General features: G+C 36.8%; 1 protein-coding gene across 1 annotated transcript; it reads left to right on the forward strand.

Annotated features, from left to right (window-relative positions):
- The first annotated feature begins 6134 nt into the window (after positions 1-6134).
- On the forward strand, positions 6135-6776 carry LOC119188521 (calexcitin-2-like). The gene has a single exon (XM_037437280.1). The coding sequence runs from the start codon at positions 6162-6164 to the stop codon at positions 6699-6701; it is 540 nt and encodes a 179-aa protein (XP_037293177.1). The 5' UTR covers positions 6135-6161; the 3' UTR covers positions 6702-6776.
- The last annotated feature ends 13412 nt before the right edge of the window (positions 6777-20188 follow it).

The raw sequence follows: 20188 nt of genomic DNA on the forward strand, positions 1-20188 counted from the left end.
AGTAAAGTTAATATATTTATCTCTAAAAGTGATGTTGATACGTTTGTTTTAATAATAGGGGGTAGCTGAGCCTTTTCGATACATGGTGATAATTGAATACCGATGCTCATAAATATCTGGTAGGTTTCAGTTTACAGTCGATGTTAACCACCAGCACGTGATAAGCTAGCTTAGCGGCCCCTTCAAAATTATATATATTTTTTTAATGATTTTGAAATAGAACTATTTTCCGAACTATTTTCGCGGTTTCTATATTATGCTTTTCATCTTAATCCTTCTTGCTATCATCTTTCAAATCATTAATTTCGAATGAAATCCTTTGAACAATTGATTTCATTTAACACTTCTACTGGTTTTTGTGTCTATGCGCGAGATAGGCATGCGGACGAGCGTGACAGATGTCGCCTATCTGTCACGCTGTTACAGGGAGGGTCCCAGCCCCACTACTGTGTGTACTCTGTATATTGAAAACTGCCATGATTGTTATCAGGGTTATACAGTAGTAGATGAGACGACTAGTACGGTAAACTAAAATGCATGTAAAGTTTACTGATCTAGGAGTAATTAAATTTTAAATTAAGTTCGCAAGAAAAACCTATTAGAATGTTTTTGGGTATAGCTAGCTACTTTTCAGGCGGCGTAGCATAAGAAATGTTAGGTTTCATTGCGAGGCCGAGGGAAAATATTTAGCCTATTTTTCGATTTGAGACTCATATTTGTATTATAATCTGAGTCTCTCCTTTCAATCTCAATTCTGGTATTATGGATTATAGTAAGCGCATGGTACTTAAAATGACATCACTCGTTAGTTTGTTGAACTAAAATATTCTTGAAATACCTCACAACCACAAGCCACATATAAATAGAACGTTATTTGTTGATTTAAAGATAATGCGTGTATGTGTATAAAGATAAAAATATCTTGTATTGCAAATATTGTGTCGTAATTACATAAAATGAACATTGAACACTGTTTGTTGTCATAGCACTTGACTCTACATTGATTTAATATCCGCATGTAATACTTCTCGTCAGTACACTATCGGGACCACATTCTGTTTACCATCAGGAGCAATGAGATCATTTTGCCATGGTTGTAGTAAAAAAAAATAATAAAACAAATGAAAAGACTACAATACACGACCCTATAAACAATTATTATACAATCAAAATGGTAGATGAAAGTAATGCCTCTGTTCCGTTCATGCTTTCGTACTCTGATGAACTTATCATATCGCATACAAAAGAAAGTCTTGGCTTACATCTGTGCGTTATCAATAAAAACACACAAAATTATTTTGATTTAAATATTGAATTTTTTTAATAACATACCAAAGCAGGGTCTCTAGTTTTTGTGTCCCAAAGCAGCGCGCGGCACCACGTGACAATTAAATGCATTTTAATCTGTAGCCACCTGAGTAAAAGTGACACTGTCATTAGCAAAACCATAGAGTATGTTAAAGTACGGTCATACTGCTGGTGGTACTTTTTATGTTTTAGCGGAGAAAGTGTCTTATGACTTCCACCCAGTCGCGGGGGCATCTGAGCGGTTATTATGGGTTTACCATACCTTACAACCCGAAGTTGAGCCGCCCGGAAAGATGGTAATCGTCAGGCAACCGTCGGGTGGCAACCTTAAAACTGTATACATCCTAAGCAGGGATACCAACTAAAACTCCGTGGTGGTCCCATTCGATTTTCTGGACGGCTGCAGGACACATTAGATGGAAGTGTCTAAGCTGTTGTCCATGACCGCTCCTGCTGCCAATGGCACCTAGCAACATAATTTTTCTTACTCATTTGAATACACATTGTTATTGCAAGACCTGAATTGTACGCCGGGCCTTATCAGATATGCAGTTTAATTGCGTCAGATAGACCAAACTGAAGATATATTACATTATATAAATCCTTTAATTACTTAATTATAAAAGTAATTATTGATAACGGATAAAATTATGTTTATCATTAAACGAAAAATGTAAGATGTGTAATACACACTTGGGGCTTAACGACTTCTAATCAACATAATATTTAAGACACGGTGCCAACTTGTTGGTAGGTTATTTGTATCCACCCGGATCGCGACCACCGCTCAGAAAGTGATACCCGCCATAGTGGACTACGTAAGCGCGTCGCGTTCCGGGATAAGCCCGTATATATACGGTTCAAACAGGCCGACATAATTGCTGCGTCAGTCGAGGGGTAATTATCTCTTGTCGGTCGACATTCTATTGAACGCGGCTCCACTTACCATCAGATGCTGTGGAGTCACTCTGCCGCGCTCGTAGATATAAATTCTTACCAACTCAACGATTTACGATGCATTGTTTCTCATCTGATAGAATCTATAAACAGCCACGTTACATCAAAAGAATCATGGCTGCGCTTATGGCTTACGTCCTTTGACAGTCGCCAGAATTATGCCGGATTATCAACCTGGGAGTATACCGTCTGACACTGGGACGCGAGTCATTAGAATGAGCTAGTACGTTGCGTTTTTATTAGAAAATAGCTATCTAGTTGGTAATTAGTATCTATTAAAAATGAAGCGATAAATAACATTATTAAATAGATAAATATATTAAATAATTATGCTTATCAAGATAATATATTACCCGGAAATATATAGAAATAACAAAACAGATTACGCACGGTGTCTATATATGAAAGTAATTTTACCAAAAAATATATAATTTAATCTCACTTTAAGCTAGTATGACGTTTTTAATACGCGCACCGTAAAAAAATCCCACTGCGTCTGATGGTGAGTGTAGTGAGAGCTAGATGGAGTGTCGACTGACGAGGGGTGTAATCCCTCGCACGTAGACAAAATTATGCCGGCCTATTTTAACCGGATTTACACAGGCTAATCCTAGAATGCGACATTTGCGTGGGCGACTATGCCGTATAACACCTTGTGTACGGCGGTCGCTATCCGGGTGGATACAATATCCTACCACCAGCATACATGGCTGATTGATGCTTGGAAGGACAGCAACCAATTTATATATGGTAAAAAGGTGGTGTAACGACAAGGTGTAAAGGTGTTACCCACACCTTGTGTACGGTGGTCGCTATCCGGGCGGATACAAAATATGGCGTGCCACCAGCAATCGCCTATTTACTAACATTAATCAGTCTGTAATCTAACTCCGACAGCTAAAGAAAAAACACATTCCGTCTATTGGACTGCCTTTAAGTTAATTATCTCACATTCCCACTATATTATTTCCTACAGATATGCGAACAGTACAGACATTACTTCTATCTATTTATTTATAGACCAAGACTGATGAACCACTGATACCTGTAAAAATAATTATAAGTTTAAATAGAAAATTCCCGGAACATACATTCTCGGTCGGTAATATACAGTCCATGTGCGTCAGATGCTGCTTACCATCAGACCGCTTGCTCGTTTGTATACTAAAGCAATAAAAATACAGATAATAATAATATTTAATTAAAAATAGATAAATAAAAAGAGATAACTCTACCTTCAATCACTACATCACTTCTAATAAACAGCTAAACGAAAAGACAGTTAATAATATATAGATAGATGTTATCTGGTAAATATCAGTGTGCGCAACTGATTATAGATTCTAGTAAATAATATGTAAAAATAATCAAACACCTTTTGGGAACAGATAGACAGTGGCGCAAGATTGCGTCATTTGTACTTCCGTCAAAAGTCAGAACGCTTTCAATGATTCTTTACTAATATATAATTATTACCAAACTAGCAGGACTGAAGGATTATTTTGTTTTTTCAAATTGAAGCTCGGATTTTACTCTTTTATATTATACTAGCTTTTGCCCGCGGCTCCTGCCCGCGTTATAAAGTTTTCGGGTTAAAGTTTTCCGTTATAAAAGTCACGCTTTATATTTTCCGGGAGCCTATGTTCTTCCCAGGGTCTCAAACTGTCTCCATACCAAATTTTATCCTAATACGTTGGGTAGTTTTTGAGTTTAACACGTTCGGGAAGACCGATGCAGTGGGGACTTTGTTTTATGATATATTTTGTAGAACTTTTTAAGAGGAACAAATCCCGTCATAAATTATTGTTGCATAACTTTAACCGTTTACGCAGCGCACGCAACAGAAGCTCTCAAAACTAATAAATTGTCCCCGTTTTTGCATCATGTTTCATTACTGCTCCGCTCCTATTGGTCATAGCGTGACGATATATATAGCCTATAGCATTCCAGGAACAAAGGGCTGTCCAACACAAAAAGAATTATTCAGTTCAAACTCCTAGTTTCTGAGATTAGCCATTACTGCTCTGCTCCTATTAGTCATAGCGTGATGATATATAGCCTATAGCACTTCACGAACAAAGGGCTATCCAATACAAAAAGATTTTTAGTTCCAACCGGTAGTTCCTGAGATTAGCCATTACTGCTCTGCTCCTATTGGGTATAGCGTGATGATATATAGCCTATAGCACTCCACGAACAAAAGGCTATCCAACGCAAAAATAATTTTTCAGTTTGGACCGGTAGTTCCTGAGATGAGCCATTACTGCTCCGCTCCTATTTGGGTATAGCGTGATGATATATAGCCTATAGCACTCCACGAACAAAGGGCTATCCAACGCAAAAGAATTTTTCAGTTTGGACCGGTAGTTCCTGAGATTAGGCATTACTGCTCCGCTCCTATTGGGTATAGCGTGATGATATATAGCCTATAGCACTCCACGAACATAGGGCTATCCAACACAAAATAATTTTTCAGTTTGGACCGGTAGTTCCTGAGATTAGCGCGTTCAAACAAACAAACAAACAAACAAATAAACAAACTCTTCAGCTTTATATAATAGTATAGATTATATGTAGTCTAGCGGCCGAAATTCAACCGACGAATTTAAAATAATAATATTTCAAACACATATAATATATATATTTAATATATTTTAATTTTCTGCACTGCTCTACATGAAGATTTCTTATGTTAACGAATGTTAGACATTAAAAGAAAAAGGAAAATAATAATATAAATAACACCGATAAGAATCGTAAATGCGTTTATTTCAAAGTCCTCTACACTAGTTCATGCTTCATCCCGGGATAAAAAAGAAAATGGAATGTAGCATATAGAATTTAGGGCAAATATAGCGTCCATTAAGTAAAAGATTTTTCAAAATCGGTTGAGTAATTTGATTTTCATATAAAGTTTAATCCCCTATTTCAACCCTGTAGGACATGAATTTAGAGGATTAATTAAAAAAATACTCTTTGTAATGGTCACTTAACTTATTTAAGGAATCGTATTCCATATTTTCATGCTTCTAATTTAAACCTAGTGGTTACGTTTGTGCATTCATTGAACAGTCAGCCTTATATGGGACTTACTGAACACAGTTATATAGGATGTAACTCACTTTGGGGACGAATATTCGAAAAATTGTTCCTCTGATATGTCAGCAAATCATGTACAAAATGCGTCGTATCTAAAATAGCATCTGATGTAGGTAATGCATTGCAGCACCCGCTAATCAGCGTTAAGATTTTTGAAGTGGGTATTTTATTATCTTATAAAATTCTTTGCCACTAGACTTAATGTAGGATGTATTATCCTTTTACTAAGGTAGATCGGGTGTAGTATGTATAGATGGATCATCTATTATTGTCTACAAAACAACTACATAACCAAGCTGACATTTTTAAAAATCTGATAAAAATTCTATCTTATTTCCCAAAGGAGCAAATTAGATAAAATTAGCCTATGTCTTAATCCAGGACATAGTCTTTCCGTGTGCTAGATATCACGAAATCTATTAAATTTTTACTGCGTTTACTTGTACTGTACTTGTAACAAACAAACATCCAAACAGCAACAATAAAACAGCACAGTTATATTTTATTCCATACAACTCTGACACGGGAGGAGCTGCGAGCCAAAGCTAGTAATATAATACGAATCATTAATTAGTTTTATCAACATGGATAATTTTTGCGTGGTCAATGCAGACAATTGTAAAAATGACACACGCTATCCAGAAATCTGCAATGCAGTCACAGTGGCTTGATATCAGACTTGCGTCATTATTTACCGTGGTGTCTGAGAAAATCACTGATAACCACTATCAACATGGCTAACTATATAAACTAACTGGCCCGCCGACAAGTCATCAGTTAAACTTGAAACAGCAACCATGGTTTCCGACTTCAGAAAGAAGAAGCTCCTCCACGTCTTCACCGCTTTCTTTGACACCAATGGAAGTGGTACCATCGATAAGAAAGACTTCGAACTGGCCATTTCAAGAATATCGCAGATGAGAGGCTGGAAGGCCGGCGACGCTAAATACAAAGAGGTAGAAAATGCGCTTAACCAGGTTTGGGAAGGATTAAGCAAAGCCGATACCGACAACGACGGTCAAGTGTCTAAGGACGAGTGGATTGCGCTGTGGGACAACTACTCCAGCAACCCTGCTGACTGGCAGAACGTTTACTGCAAGTTCATCTTCCAACTGGAGGACGCCAGCAATGATGGCTCCATTGACAGCGAGGAGTTCTCCTCTGTCTATGCCTCCTTCGGGCTGAACAAGGCCGAGGCTGTCGCTGCTTTCCAGAAGATGTCTTCGGGCAAAGCATCCGTCTCCTGGGCCGAGTTCCAGGGTCTCTTCAAGGAGTACTTCTCCGCTGAGGACATGAACGCACCGGGCAACTTCATCTTTGGCAAAACTAGCTTCTAAGTGCTTGGACATTTTTGTTTGATCTGCAGTATGTAAGTAAATTGTATTTAAATTAATAAATTATTTTATCTATTATTTATGTTGTTTATTCTTTTATCTGTGTTGCGGTGTCTCTTTACTCTAAATCAAATGCATTGATCATAAATCTTAAGTTGCATTATCGTAGAGATAAAATGCAATTGCACAATAAATTAAAAAAATATTTATTTATTGATATTCCAAAACTTCCGGACACAATATGTCGAGTAGTGTTATCTTAAATTAACAAAATAGTCTTAAATTAAAACATTTACCTCTTTAAGCAATATCTTCGCAAACATTTTAAATATCCTGAAATTATAATAGGCTATTTTCAATTTGCCAATTTTAGAAGCTTACTAACCATTTAACGTATTCGGCAAATAGTTCCGTTACTAAATGTTACTAATATGTTCTTATGATCCATAAGATGCGGCAAACGATCTCACTTCGGATGCTTGTTGCCTCGCAGCAGTTGAACTTTAACTTCCACTATTATTTCGCTTTAAGGCTCATTAAGATGTTGTTTTATTGTTTGTCTCTAGTGTTTTATAACTTTAACACGTAATAAAGTGACATTAATGTTTTAACATTTACATTATGTTTTTATTGTGCTATTTTATCCTATTTCATAATCAAGTGAATGTTACTTCCCATTTAACGCAATAAATAGCTAATATGGACTACACTTATTCGATGCCAATTTATTATTAAGCGTATTAATCAGCATCATTTCTCATTTGATAACTGTTATATTTTGACGGAGAACTTTCACAAAATATAATAAAAAACGGATTATCTAATATGATCACAGCATAATGTCATATACACAAACTCAAACTCATACTTTTTGTGCCCAAAAGGGTAAGCAGAAGCGCAATTAGACCACCTACTGTCGACTAAGTGATAGGGAGCGAGCCTAACGGCGTTTAAGGGCCAAAGATAGGCATCTTATTATATATCACAAGCAAGGAAGTTACCGACAGATAATCGCTATATGAAAGCAATAAAAGCCACTTAGTTACTTACAAATAGTTTAATATAACCAACAGCCGCAAAGTATTTCATATTCTCCGCGTTCCTTTAAATAATTTATACTTTAAAAACAAACTGTATCAGGTGATGTTCTGGTCCGTAGATAATTTAAAAGTGTATTTATAAGCCCTTCTTTGTGCGAACAAATTGAGTTTTAAATTTTTTACAGTTTTGACTGTGTAATATCGTGATATGTTGCTTTATTCTGGATGGCTAAGTGACCACACTAGAGTGTATAAATTTGATATACTTCAAAACACAGCTATGAGATAGTCAACGAAATTGGAAAAATTCCGATCGAATATTATAAAGACAAATAAAAAAAGGATACTAGTGTTTTCTCGCGGTTTCGCCCTCGTGAAAGATTATTACTCGGATAAAAGTCCCGCTATATATATTTTCCCAAGAAAATAGCCTATATCCTTCCCAGTCTCAAATTATCTCCTTACCGAATTTCATTAAAATCCGTTCGGTAGTTTTAAAGCTTATCGTGTTCAGACAGACTTGACTTGTTTTATAATAATATTATGAAAGGATATATATTGACTGTAATTACACAATGAAACTGCGATTGCGGTTAACTCAAGACTGATTTATTATAATGCGGGTGGTTATAAGTATGACATTTAAGATTACCCCACAATACATTACATTGACAAAAAATAGTGCTATTCATCATGTCAAGAGATACCTATTATATTTTTAGCCAGGATGAAAAATAAATACTTCTTCAGTGACTCTATGGCCTTCAAGTAAATTTATCGGTATCTTTCATACCATAAATATCGTGTGTATTAGCGACTGAGTTATGGGCCGTCCATTGTCCGGACACGCATCAGCATAGCCTTTGTTTCACCACAGTTTTAGGCGAGCCATTTTATCACGACTTATAAATAAAGCGTAACAAAATTAGCAAAATTAAACGGGTCAAGAGATTCTCATTTAGACAAAGTGGTCGGTTTGTAATAAATAAAAAAAAGATTACTCGAACAGTGGGAATAATGCGGACATTTTTGTTGGAATACGAAGAGTGCTAATTACGAGGTAAATTATCGTGTTGCCCGGCCTGAGGTAGCTTGTGACGTAAGAGGGAGGCTGCAGCGGAGCTGTAATTTGCGAAATAAAATTGTTACTCTTTAGTAGTTTTATTTCTGAATGGAGTGGAATTTAACTTATTTTTGATTCGGGTGCTGTGCAGTATATGTGATAAAATTTATGTGTATGATACTTTTTAAAGAAGGTTACATATTTTAATTCATTAATAGAATTCCACAATCTAGGCTGTTTTCTTACGTTCCCTTTGCCTGTAAAAATATTTTTTTATCACAACTCATCACTTAATTTTTAATTTAAATAAAATTAATGTAAGTATAATTCTTTTTAAGGGTTTTATGGCTTTTTTCTTTAACCCCGCCGATCCCCCAGTCCTTGGGGCACCTCCCCGTTTCGGGCACTAACTCGAGGGCCTGCCCGGAGTGCCTTCGGGATATTTATTACGCTGTTATTACGCGTAATCTGCGTTAAAATCTACCTGCTTTATTATATGATCTCGCAATTATTAATACTGGGAAGTATGAAAAATTACTTGTCCCCCGGGACACTCGACGTTTTAGGGAACTTTTTACCTTAATATTGGATTTGGGATAAATATGTGGATTTTAGGTTTTGGAACTTTATTTTGTTTGGTTACGTTTCAAATTGTATTGGACTGGCGTGTTTATGTTTCGAGTTTGTCAGTTCGACCTACAAGGCAGTTGGAGCAATTGTTATATCAAATGAGGGTGATGTTGATCTTTTACTATAAATAGGCGCTTCTGAAGTAACATATAAACGGCTTGACATGGTTTTAACAATAATATTACTAATTATTATTATTATTTTACGGTCATGGAATAGTGACGCGACTGCATCTGATGGTAAGTGGAGTGGGGTCCAGTAGAATGTCGACTGACGAGAGATGATTACCCCTTGGTAGTCGACAGAATTATGCCGGTCTGTTGAAACCGGATATACACAGGCTGATCCCGGGGAACCGATCTTACGTGGGCAACTATGGCAGGTTTTAACACCTTTCTTATGTATTGCGGTCGCTATCCGGGCGGATATAAAATATATCTTACCACCAGCAAATACGACGGATAATACAACGATAGTTTTAAATTATTATATATTTTATAATACAACGGATCATAATCTCCAGTTGATCCTCACCGTTATTATACCCGACTGCATTAAGGTTCAAAATACTTTGCGCACATTTCAAACGTATTTGACCCGGTTTAAAAGGAAAAAGAAATAATTACTATAAAAGCGTTTTTTCCAGCAGTACTTGGCCGAGTCGCTGTATCGTCAGCGGGCAAGTCGCCAAGTGGCTGAGGCGATAATTAGAATAAATGTGATAGCAATTAGCTCTGGGCTATCTAGATACCATTTAGTTGTGGCTTAATAAATGGGGATAAACTTAGAGTTCTATTTACATACAGACCTGATGGTAAATATACAGGAATTCAAGCCAACTATTATGCTGAGTGAGGATTGTAATAAAGAATTTATAGTAGTCTAAATATAATTGTGAATTAGGTTTTCTTTTTTTATACGACAATGTAGCTACATTGCACTTAATGGTTAGCCGGATAGGGCTAAGATAGGTAGGTTAATGTCGACTGAAGCGAAATGATTATGTTTTGCCAGTCGACATTATTATGCCGGCCTGTTTGAAACCTACACAGATTTATCTCGTAACGCTACATTCTTTGGCCGCTATGACGGGTTTTAACAACTTGTTTATGGTGGTCACTATCCAGGCGAATATATATCGGAACACCAACATTTTCTGTTCCTCAAAGTACGTGACTCAAAGTAACACTGGTTTGTTTTTGTGGATGTGGCCAGACTGATCCTTGAACGGGGCTACACGAAGCCACTATATTAGATTTTAGCAGTTGTAGACACGATAGCCGTTATCTAGTTTACAAAGTATTTTAGAGAACCTTCACTAGGAATTATTCCATAACATAATATTTCACATCCTCTTATTCATGTATTGGCGGTGTACATTGACTGCGGTATAATTTCGGTTTCCAGTTAAAAAAATACTGCACAAATTTTATGTGACAAAACAACGGGATTGGAATTTGTGTTGACCATGGCTAGATCTGGATGTATAGGTTTCTACATAGTTCTTTAGGCATTTTATGAATGTGACGTCTTTTTTTTTAGAATTTCCGTATCCGCATTGCGGTCTCCCAGACATGCCGTCACGCTGTCAGGTTGTCACGCCAGCAGGCATGAGCTATGGAGATGGCACGCTCATTCAATTTGTCTCTTCATACGGCCATTGGAATCAAGTGACGTCATATTTCAGTCAGCCTGTGGCAGCGGACTTTTTGCAAGTTTAGAGATCCATTGGAAGTTTGCTGCTGACGAAGGCTGGTTTAATTTTGAATTTTGTCCTTCATATAATCCCTGATAAGTTCAATTGCAAGGAGATTCAGTTGTGTACTAGAAATATTTCATGATTTTATGAGTATGTACCTAGTTGGTGTACCACCTATCCGCACTAAACGGATTTCATTCTTCTTTTAACATGCGCACTAAAGCACTGCGCAGTCGCTGTTATCTGTTGCACTAGAACCAAGACAAAACAGCGCCAACAAACTGTATCATTTTCGTTTCTTATTAGGAAGCTGAATATCGCTTCAATAACATGGTTCTATCACTTATGCTGAATTACAGAATATTTTCCATCAGGTACAAACAAGAAAAATTACACACCTACATCACGCATTTATCCCAGAAGGGGTATGCAGAAGCGCAGCCAGGGCACCCACCTTTTGCCAAAACAAATTCTTTAAAAAATACTAAGTAAAAAGGGCAGGACTTAGTGATACAATGTACAAAAAAATAACTTGATCCTTACATGTACGGAACAGTGTCGAGTGGCGCGGTTCGCGGCTATCTTCCGTCACACGTATAAGCGCGGCGCTCGCACGGCGCGCCGCTGCATTGTGACCGAGCCGCGAAACACCGCAGGTGGTACAGCTGGCCTATTGTATTATTACAGACTGACACAACTATTTAAAGCTACGGCTCCAAAAGAGTCTGAAGACGAGTTTGATACTTCAAAAATGACATAGGCAAATAGAATGATTTTTGTATGATATTATAAATTTCAGTTTGAGGGATGATGTGGCTATTCGAACTATGAGTATTAGGAGATTTCATATCTAACTAACTTTTGCTTGCGGCTTCGCCTGCGTGAAAATGCTTTCTTACTATAAAAGTCAATAAAACACTGTACGAAGTCAGCGCTATCTATTTACAGAGTTACATTTTAAATTTGGGATAAAAATGGTCATCTATGTGTTAGTACAGGACATAATCCATCTATACCCCAAACTAAATCCAAATTCATTCAGCTGTTTCTGCATTTACTTCTAATAAAAATACAAACATTCAAACAATATCAATCCAAACTTATGCTTTTATAATATTAAAGTAAGATACCATCACAAAAAATACCTAATGCCGTATCCAAAACTGAGTTCACCCTTTCTCACATCATGTTCATTGCAGGCAATCGGTTCTGTGACAGCGCAGAATAGTGGACGCCTGAACACTGAGGTCGCACCGGTCAAAAAATATTGGCCGTAGATAGATGAAAGCCAAACCAGACAGCTCTATTTCATTTCGGATTTGGAAAAAAACTCGTTTATTGCAGAATTTGATTTATAACTCATTGGTTTTGGAAGGATTGAATTAAGTTTCGAATTATTTGGCAAGCCAACGATGGTCTTATGTTAGGACTAACGTTGTATTTTTAAATGGGAATTTTAACCTGATAGAGTAGGGTCCAGAGAATGTCGCCTGACGATAGATGCCTCTCGCTAGTCGATACAATTATGTCAGCCTGTTTGAAACCGGATAAACACATCATAGGAAAAGGCAGGGAGAGAGGTTTCGGTATGCTCTCGTTGTAGGGCATATACAGGGGTAGGGACTCGGTCCAATGCTCGCTCCGATGATGCTATACTCCCGAGTGGCGACATTGAGCTGTAAGACCGGTGAAACAGACACAACTGTTCCACTCACCCTCCAAGTGGCGGTAGCGATAACGCGATATTTACCCGCAAAAAAAAAAAAATTGGTAGGTTTGTTCACAATGTTTTCCTTCACCGTTAAAGCAAGCGATAATTGACAAAGAATACACAGATGATTTTAGAAAAGTCAGAGATATGTACCTTTGCGTTTTGAACCTGCGGACATTAGTCTCGGCAGTCCGTTACACTTCCAACTGGGCTATCGCCACTTATTATTTTTCGAAATTGCTATTGTTAATACATAGTTACTTACTATGGCACCGATAACTTACATTGTATAAGCTGCATTAAAAACGTGGGTAGGGGAAGGGGGATATTCGAAGTGTTGTTAACTGACTCATAATTATTTGCTCGGAATAAATTTTCCCGTTAGTTCCAGACATTTGCACCTGGATAACTATCTACCCTGCATAAAACCCCGCAATGAATCATTCAGTGATACATCTATTGCTAAAAATGTTACGTAGAGTATGCAAGACGTTGATTGCTATTTAGGTTGGAATGGAAAACAAGGCCTTAGGAAATCTTATTTCGTTTTGAATATAGCACGGGGTACTTTAAAACGAACATATAATTTTTGTATCTCATTAGTTCATTATTTTATCTCCCGCTTTGCTATAGAGGGCAGTAGATAGTTAATATTTGCTCTTCTCTATCTTTCTATTTGATTAATTTCGTTGCGGGATTAAGACAAATTAGTTTTTCCTGCGACTCGCCGAGATTCACTGCTCGGTGTCATACAATGTCACTGCTGATACTGACTTACAGGAGTTGTAGTGGTGGGTGTGAGGGCGGGAAAGATTCTATAACGTGTACTGAAATCACTTTACCTTGCTTGAATGAAAAAACACGACTTGTTTGTTTGTATTGTAATCAGACGTAAATAGGCGATTGTATTGAACCTGCTATCTACCTTTCCACTCCAACTAAGCTATCAGCATACACGATGAATATTTAAACCGTGATTCGCGTCATGTCTCCCGTCTGTTTACGTCAATTGTTTATGATGAGCTCCGAGAATTATTTACCGGGACGTAAACACTTTGCTTGGAAACGTTAGGAGACGTCGCGTCGTGTGTTTATGAATTAATTTATAGTTAAGAATAATGTCATTTTTAACAGTTTAGAAGGATATTAATAATCATGATTTTGTATTAGGCTGAATTGTAGATGTTGTTACTTAAAGTGGTAGTAAAGCTGTAGAAATTTTGACTTCAATGATGAATGTGGTATCGCCACTGTTTCACAAAAAATCGTCGTGAAGTGACAGCCTGCTGTTGTGTTTTTTATGGCATGTAGAACTTGGAAACTCAAACATATTTATTATATGTACAAGACAAAGTGAGCGTACTGCACCTGATGGTAAATGAAGTGGGGTCCAAAATAATGTCGATTTACGAGAGATGATTATCCTTCAGCAGTCAACACAATTGTGCCGGCCTGTTGGAACAGGATATATCCAGGCTGATCTCGGAACGCAACACACTTACGTGGGCAACTATGGCGGCTTTTAACACTGTGTACGGTGATTACTATCCGGGCGGATAGAAAATATACCCTACCACCAGCTCTAAAACATTTCAAACTACCTAATCTTTGTAGACAGAGCATCGTTGATTCTTCCGGCATAGTGTGTAGTTCTTAGAGATTACAAAAAAGGTAATCTACTTGCTTCGTTTCCTATTCTACAAACAAGCACTAAATGAAACATGATCAATTCCGCTCATTCGTGTTAGATGAAACTACCGCAAACTTGAATGCGTAATCAGGCTTTAAAAGATGACAACCTGATCAAAAGTCAATTTAAAAACCAATAGCCTAACGTATAATTTTCCAAACAGCGCGAACAGGCCCTACTCAGATATTCCTTTGCCCCTGAAGAAGCCGCGATGTTTAAAATTGCATCCAGCGCGGGGTGCATAATTATGTTTCAGTTGTACGGCTGTCAGTTTGTCGTGTCATAAGGGAATACTTTATTCGTCATCTTTTTATCATGAAGGGGCGGCTGTGGGTAGGCAGAGGTGCAATTTGTGCAGTCGCCTTGTTTATATTGTGATGGGGACTACCGTCGAACTTTATTAAGCAATAATGCGTTTTTTGAATGAAAACACATTTTTAAAAACAAAATCCCGACTCTATTGTTTTTGAAATTTTATGAAATCATAGAAAAAGCTGTTGCAACTGTCGATTTTCTTCTCTGATTGGTGCCGAAATTAGCATCCAAAGTCCTAATAAAAAACTAAGTCCTAAAAAGGCCGCGATAGCCTAATGGAGCATGGAACGAACAGCCGAGACAAATGTCCGCAGGTTTAAATCCCAAGAGCGTACACCTCTGACTTTTTTTAAGGTAAGTATGTATTCTTCGCTTTAACGATCTAGGAAAACATTGTGAGGAAACCAGCACACCTGAGAAGTTCTCTATAAGCATTTTGAGAGTGTGTTCAGTTTACCAATCCGCACTAGGCCAGCGTGATGGACTAAGGCCTAATCCCTCTCATTAGTAGAGGAAGCTCGTACTCAGCAATAGAACAGTATGTAATACATGGATGGTATTATGATATAAGTCCTAATTTAAGAAATATTTTCTTTATGGGTTTTTGCTTTTAATATAATTCAGGTACTAACCACACAGATCCTGCGTGCACGCGGTGTAATTATGGCTTCCTCAATAATTACAGTAAAACATCGGGGAATAGTGTTATTAGAGTGCGCGTATTTGACTCATCGCGTTTGCGTATTAAAATATATTTTAGACTTTTTAATCTCACGTATGATGACGTCATGTGTGGTTTTTTTTAAAGATGCGTAAAGTGTTTGACTTGAGGTGAGCGCCTGATGATAAATAATAGCAATTATATCACAATTTTGAATGAAGATGACTACTCTTGTATCGATGGTAAGTTAATTTAGGAAAAAGAGGGAATTAGGAAAGAAGAACCGTGAGATAGATATCCTAATCTAAATTTAATAAACGTTTACTGTAGTATTTATTTATGTTTTTCAAAAAATATAGCACATGTTAAAGTAATTTTTAAGATTTGTTATTTGACGGCATTACAGTTTTTCTACCAAAAGGATACCATGTAAGCTCGAGGAAACAGGTAAATTGCTAAATGTATTTGAAAAATAATCAAACGTCCGTACGTCGTTTGCAGTTGGCGCCGATCCTCGGACGGACAGACAGACGGATATTGAATACAGGTCCGACAGGCGCTACACATTTATATAGAAAAGTTTTGGACGGTCGCATCATAAGAGAGAGCGGGAAAAGCAAATTGAACAGGTTTATATCGTTTTGTAAATAAAAAAGTGTCTTGTATGATTGCAATCTGTCTGTGTTTTTATGTTTAGTAAGATTTAAGCATTTTCTGGAAACTATAATGTGTTTATTTGTTATTAAGAGTGTAGCAAGTCTGTGGTATGCGAAAATATCATGATGGATACCATCGTGATATTTGATGTTGATCGCCAAGCAGCGGCATGAGAAACCTTGTAGTCAGTATAACAGTGGCGGTCCATACATAAAAGCCCAAAAGCCTGGCTTGCTCTAAAATTATTTACCTGAGTACCTAAAACCGAATATAAAACAATAACCATATTTTTAATGTCAAATTACAAACCTTTTTTTTTATAAACATGTGCGATTTTGTACGCTGCAGCTCTTCGCCTCGACGCTCGATCGCACCTACAAACAGACCACCAACCTTTATATAAACTACCACACTTACACCGTGTAAGTATGCACACATTTTGTCTATAATACCTAACAAGCGCACTAAATATATTTATCACTCTTTCGTTAGGTTTAACGAGGCTTTATGCCTCAATAGTTCCTTCTCTCTCACTCTCATAAATAGAATACGGGTAAAATTTTAGCACACATGTATAGCTATAGTAGGTTTCTATAGCAATCGGTACTGAAAAATAATCCAGGCTTTTGCCTCCATAGATAATGTATAAAATTCAGGGTTGCCAAGTCTTTAAACCTTCTTCTATTATAGTGGTATTTATTCTGTGTAATATTCCTTATTTATAAGCGCGTAAGTTTTTTGCCAAAATTAAGCCATATAAAAAAGAATATAAGTCCCTAACTTGCACCAACATCTCACGCGCCCGATTATTTATTGAATTGTGCGAAATCTGCCGCGGGCGTATATAATATGATGCGACTTGAAAGGATTGTTTCGTTTCGTTTCATTTTGAAATGCTAAGCGCCCCGCATCCCGCACCCCGCATCTCGCACCTGGCTAAGAGCGTACGCACTGTTTGATATACGTTTTTGGTGATTGTGCATATCAAATGGTAAATTATACTTTTTTTTAAGTAGTATATACATTCAACTTAAAAAAGAAAATATTTCAAATAAATTATTTTTTTCTTGGACTAGTATTCGTGTATGCGGCGAAAACAAGGCTTCATATTATTATGTCTTAGTACATTTATCTTTTTACATGTTCAGCAATAGGAATTTTGTTTAACATGTTTGTGAAAATGGTTGAACATAAGATAGAATAAGTGTCGCTTCCAGAAACAAAGTGTATTTTGTAGCTTGGTTTAAAATGATACGATTGCAACAGAAGCTCCATTTAAAATTTGATTATTTTACCGCTATGCTACACATTTGCTATTCTGCCGATCTAAAGATCTTTTAGACTTTAAATACGTAAATTCAAAATTCTTAAAAATTATCCAAAATTTCTTTAAGGTGCTTTCCGCTAAATGCACACGTAACTTTCAAAATGTTATTTATTTTCAATCGCGGCATCGAATGCCCCACCATTTCGTTCTCCACAGAGCCATCGTTACTACTGCGTCGCATGTGATTTTTTTATCGGTAGTTATTTAGGCGTTTGCGGTGACGTGTGACAGATGCGACGATTTGTCGGCCTCACGTCGCTCCGGCCTGGAAAAGGGTGAATGTAGGTCAACTTTATACCATTTGTTGATCGCTATCTTTTTGCACATAGAATGTTACTCAGTACCAATCAATGTAAAGATATTTATTTATGCATGCTTTATTTACAGGTTAGTTTTGCTAGCGCGACGTGCGTATTAAAATACCTTTTTTGGAGTAAGTATTTTCAGACTTGGAGCTGTAGTTCCAAAGGTTCGCTAGATAAAAAAAAGTGTTTTTATTTGTTTGTGGTGGCTATATGACTAATGAAAATACATAGTATATTCTAATTACTTACTAAGTATTATATTGTGGGTATAATAAAAAATCTAATTTGTAAGCACAAAATTAATAGGAACTGAAACAGAATATGAAGGTTTTATAGTGTTTGGATGACCATATACGTAATTTTTCCCTTATGTTTTTCAATGATGCAGAAACAAAACATTATGTCAAGTATCATAAAATAAAATACTTCCTAGGCTTGGCCCGCAGCGAAATGTCAACGCATTCAATTCTCCTTATCCTGCCATAAAGATGTGGCACCACGCTAGTACCAAAAGCAGAAACAACGCAAAATTCCCACTACCACCTCCTGGCAACACTCCAAATAATAATGTTTTAAATTATTCAATGTTTACTTGAGAAAAGTCTTGCGAGGAACATAACGTCCTGAAACTTATATTTCAAAGCGGAATGAATATAAATAGAAATGATAAAATTTTAACGTTTCAAGAGTGAATTCTGAAGATTTCCAATTAGGAAATTGCCCGCAAAAGATCCGTATAATCAAGCTTCCCTTTGAGGGACCGGTTGAGTTTGTTTAACTTTAATATCGATTTTGTAATGGTTATTGAAAATTTATACTTGGAATTATGCAAAGTTACTTTGAGATTGGTTTAGTCTTTGTGATTCGACCGGTAAATGATATAGATGTGAAAGTGTTCGTTTGTTTTTCCTTGGTAAGGTTATATTATAACATCATCATTCAAGAATGGATATAGTTTACGGATCGAATGTGGTATATTCAGATCTTTGCAATACAGGCGAGTCTAATGCGAAGATCAGTAGTAATTTAATGTTATGATTGATAACATGGTAAATCTATCTATATATAAAAACAGTCCCCTTTTCAATCTGTATGCATGTTATAAATTATCTCAAACACTACTAAACGGATTTTTATGAAATATAGTATGGACATAGTTGTTAAACTTTTACTTAGAATTTAAGTAAAAGTTTAACAACTTTGAACTTTTTTGAACTTAAGTTGAATATTAGAAAAATAGGACTGTTATTGTGATCCTTTAGTTTACATGAAAAGAATTTTATGCGAGCTGAATTTCGGAAAAACACTGATTAAACTGTTTTACCGTAGGGTGTGCCCCTTAGAATTGAGCACGAGTTTTCAAATGTCATAATGCAGGCAGGACTTACGTAACTTGGATTTTAATACAGAAATCTGAGCTATGCAGATTTTCGGACTTTTTCCCCAATATAAAAATAGTAGAGGTATTAAGAATAGCAGGTATCGGCTTAGGTTATGAATAAACCAATATTGATAAAACAATATTTATAAAAATGTATAAATGCAAAGCAAAAATAGGTTTTTACACTTAGTATCAGCGAGGAGTTTGGAATTGGTGCTCGATATGGTGATAGGCTCGTCCTGTATCACATCATGGGACGGAAAGTATAGACCGGAAAGTGGGTTCACCAGTTATGTCTTTGTCTACCCCTTCAGGCATAAAAGGCGTAAGAGTGTGTTTAATATGTGCCTGGAATATATTTTAAGCATTTTGTATTTTTTACATGTGTACCGCGACAGAAAAAAATCTTTATTCTAATAAATCTAAATCTTACAATTAAAATTCAACCATCACACCTAAATAATAAATCTGATAACCTAATAACGTTGCAGTGCTGCTGTATTGTAATCGGAGCGGTTTTGACGTGCGCTCTCCTCGCGTGACGAATGTTGAGTGACGTGCGGGGCGCGGGGGAGGCGCGGCGGGGGCCCCTCCGCGCCGTCACTATTGGCTGTTATTAAATTCTTGTATACAATTGTTATGGGGTGTTGAGGGTAGTTTGAGTCGCCTGAATAGTTTGTAGGTGTCAATGGTTTATTTTTGTTTGGGGAAAACACGTGGCATTGATTATACTTTAAAGTGTACGTTGTCTTACTATCTGTCCTTATAAGAAAATTGTTATTAGTGAAAATAGGTGGCCTGTCAATAACTTACACTACCCACAGCAACAAGTATTGTCCTATTTGGGACTCGAAACCAGGGCCTGCCCACAGCGTTATATATCCGCTAGACTAAGAAAGCAATGACTATATTTATTGCCATACTGTAAACTATATATCTAATCAACTAACAAACCAGCTGTAAAATACGTCGTCAAAAACACGAAAGCAATTTAATCGAAACTATATCTGC

This window comes from Manduca sexta, chromosome 10 (assembly GCF_014839805.1).
Source record: "Manduca sexta isolate Smith_Timp_Sample1 chromosome 10, JHU_Msex_v1.0, whole genome shotgun sequence".
NCBI classification, from domain to species: domain Eukaryota; kingdom Metazoa; phylum Arthropoda; class Insecta; order Lepidoptera; family Sphingidae; genus Manduca; species Manduca sexta.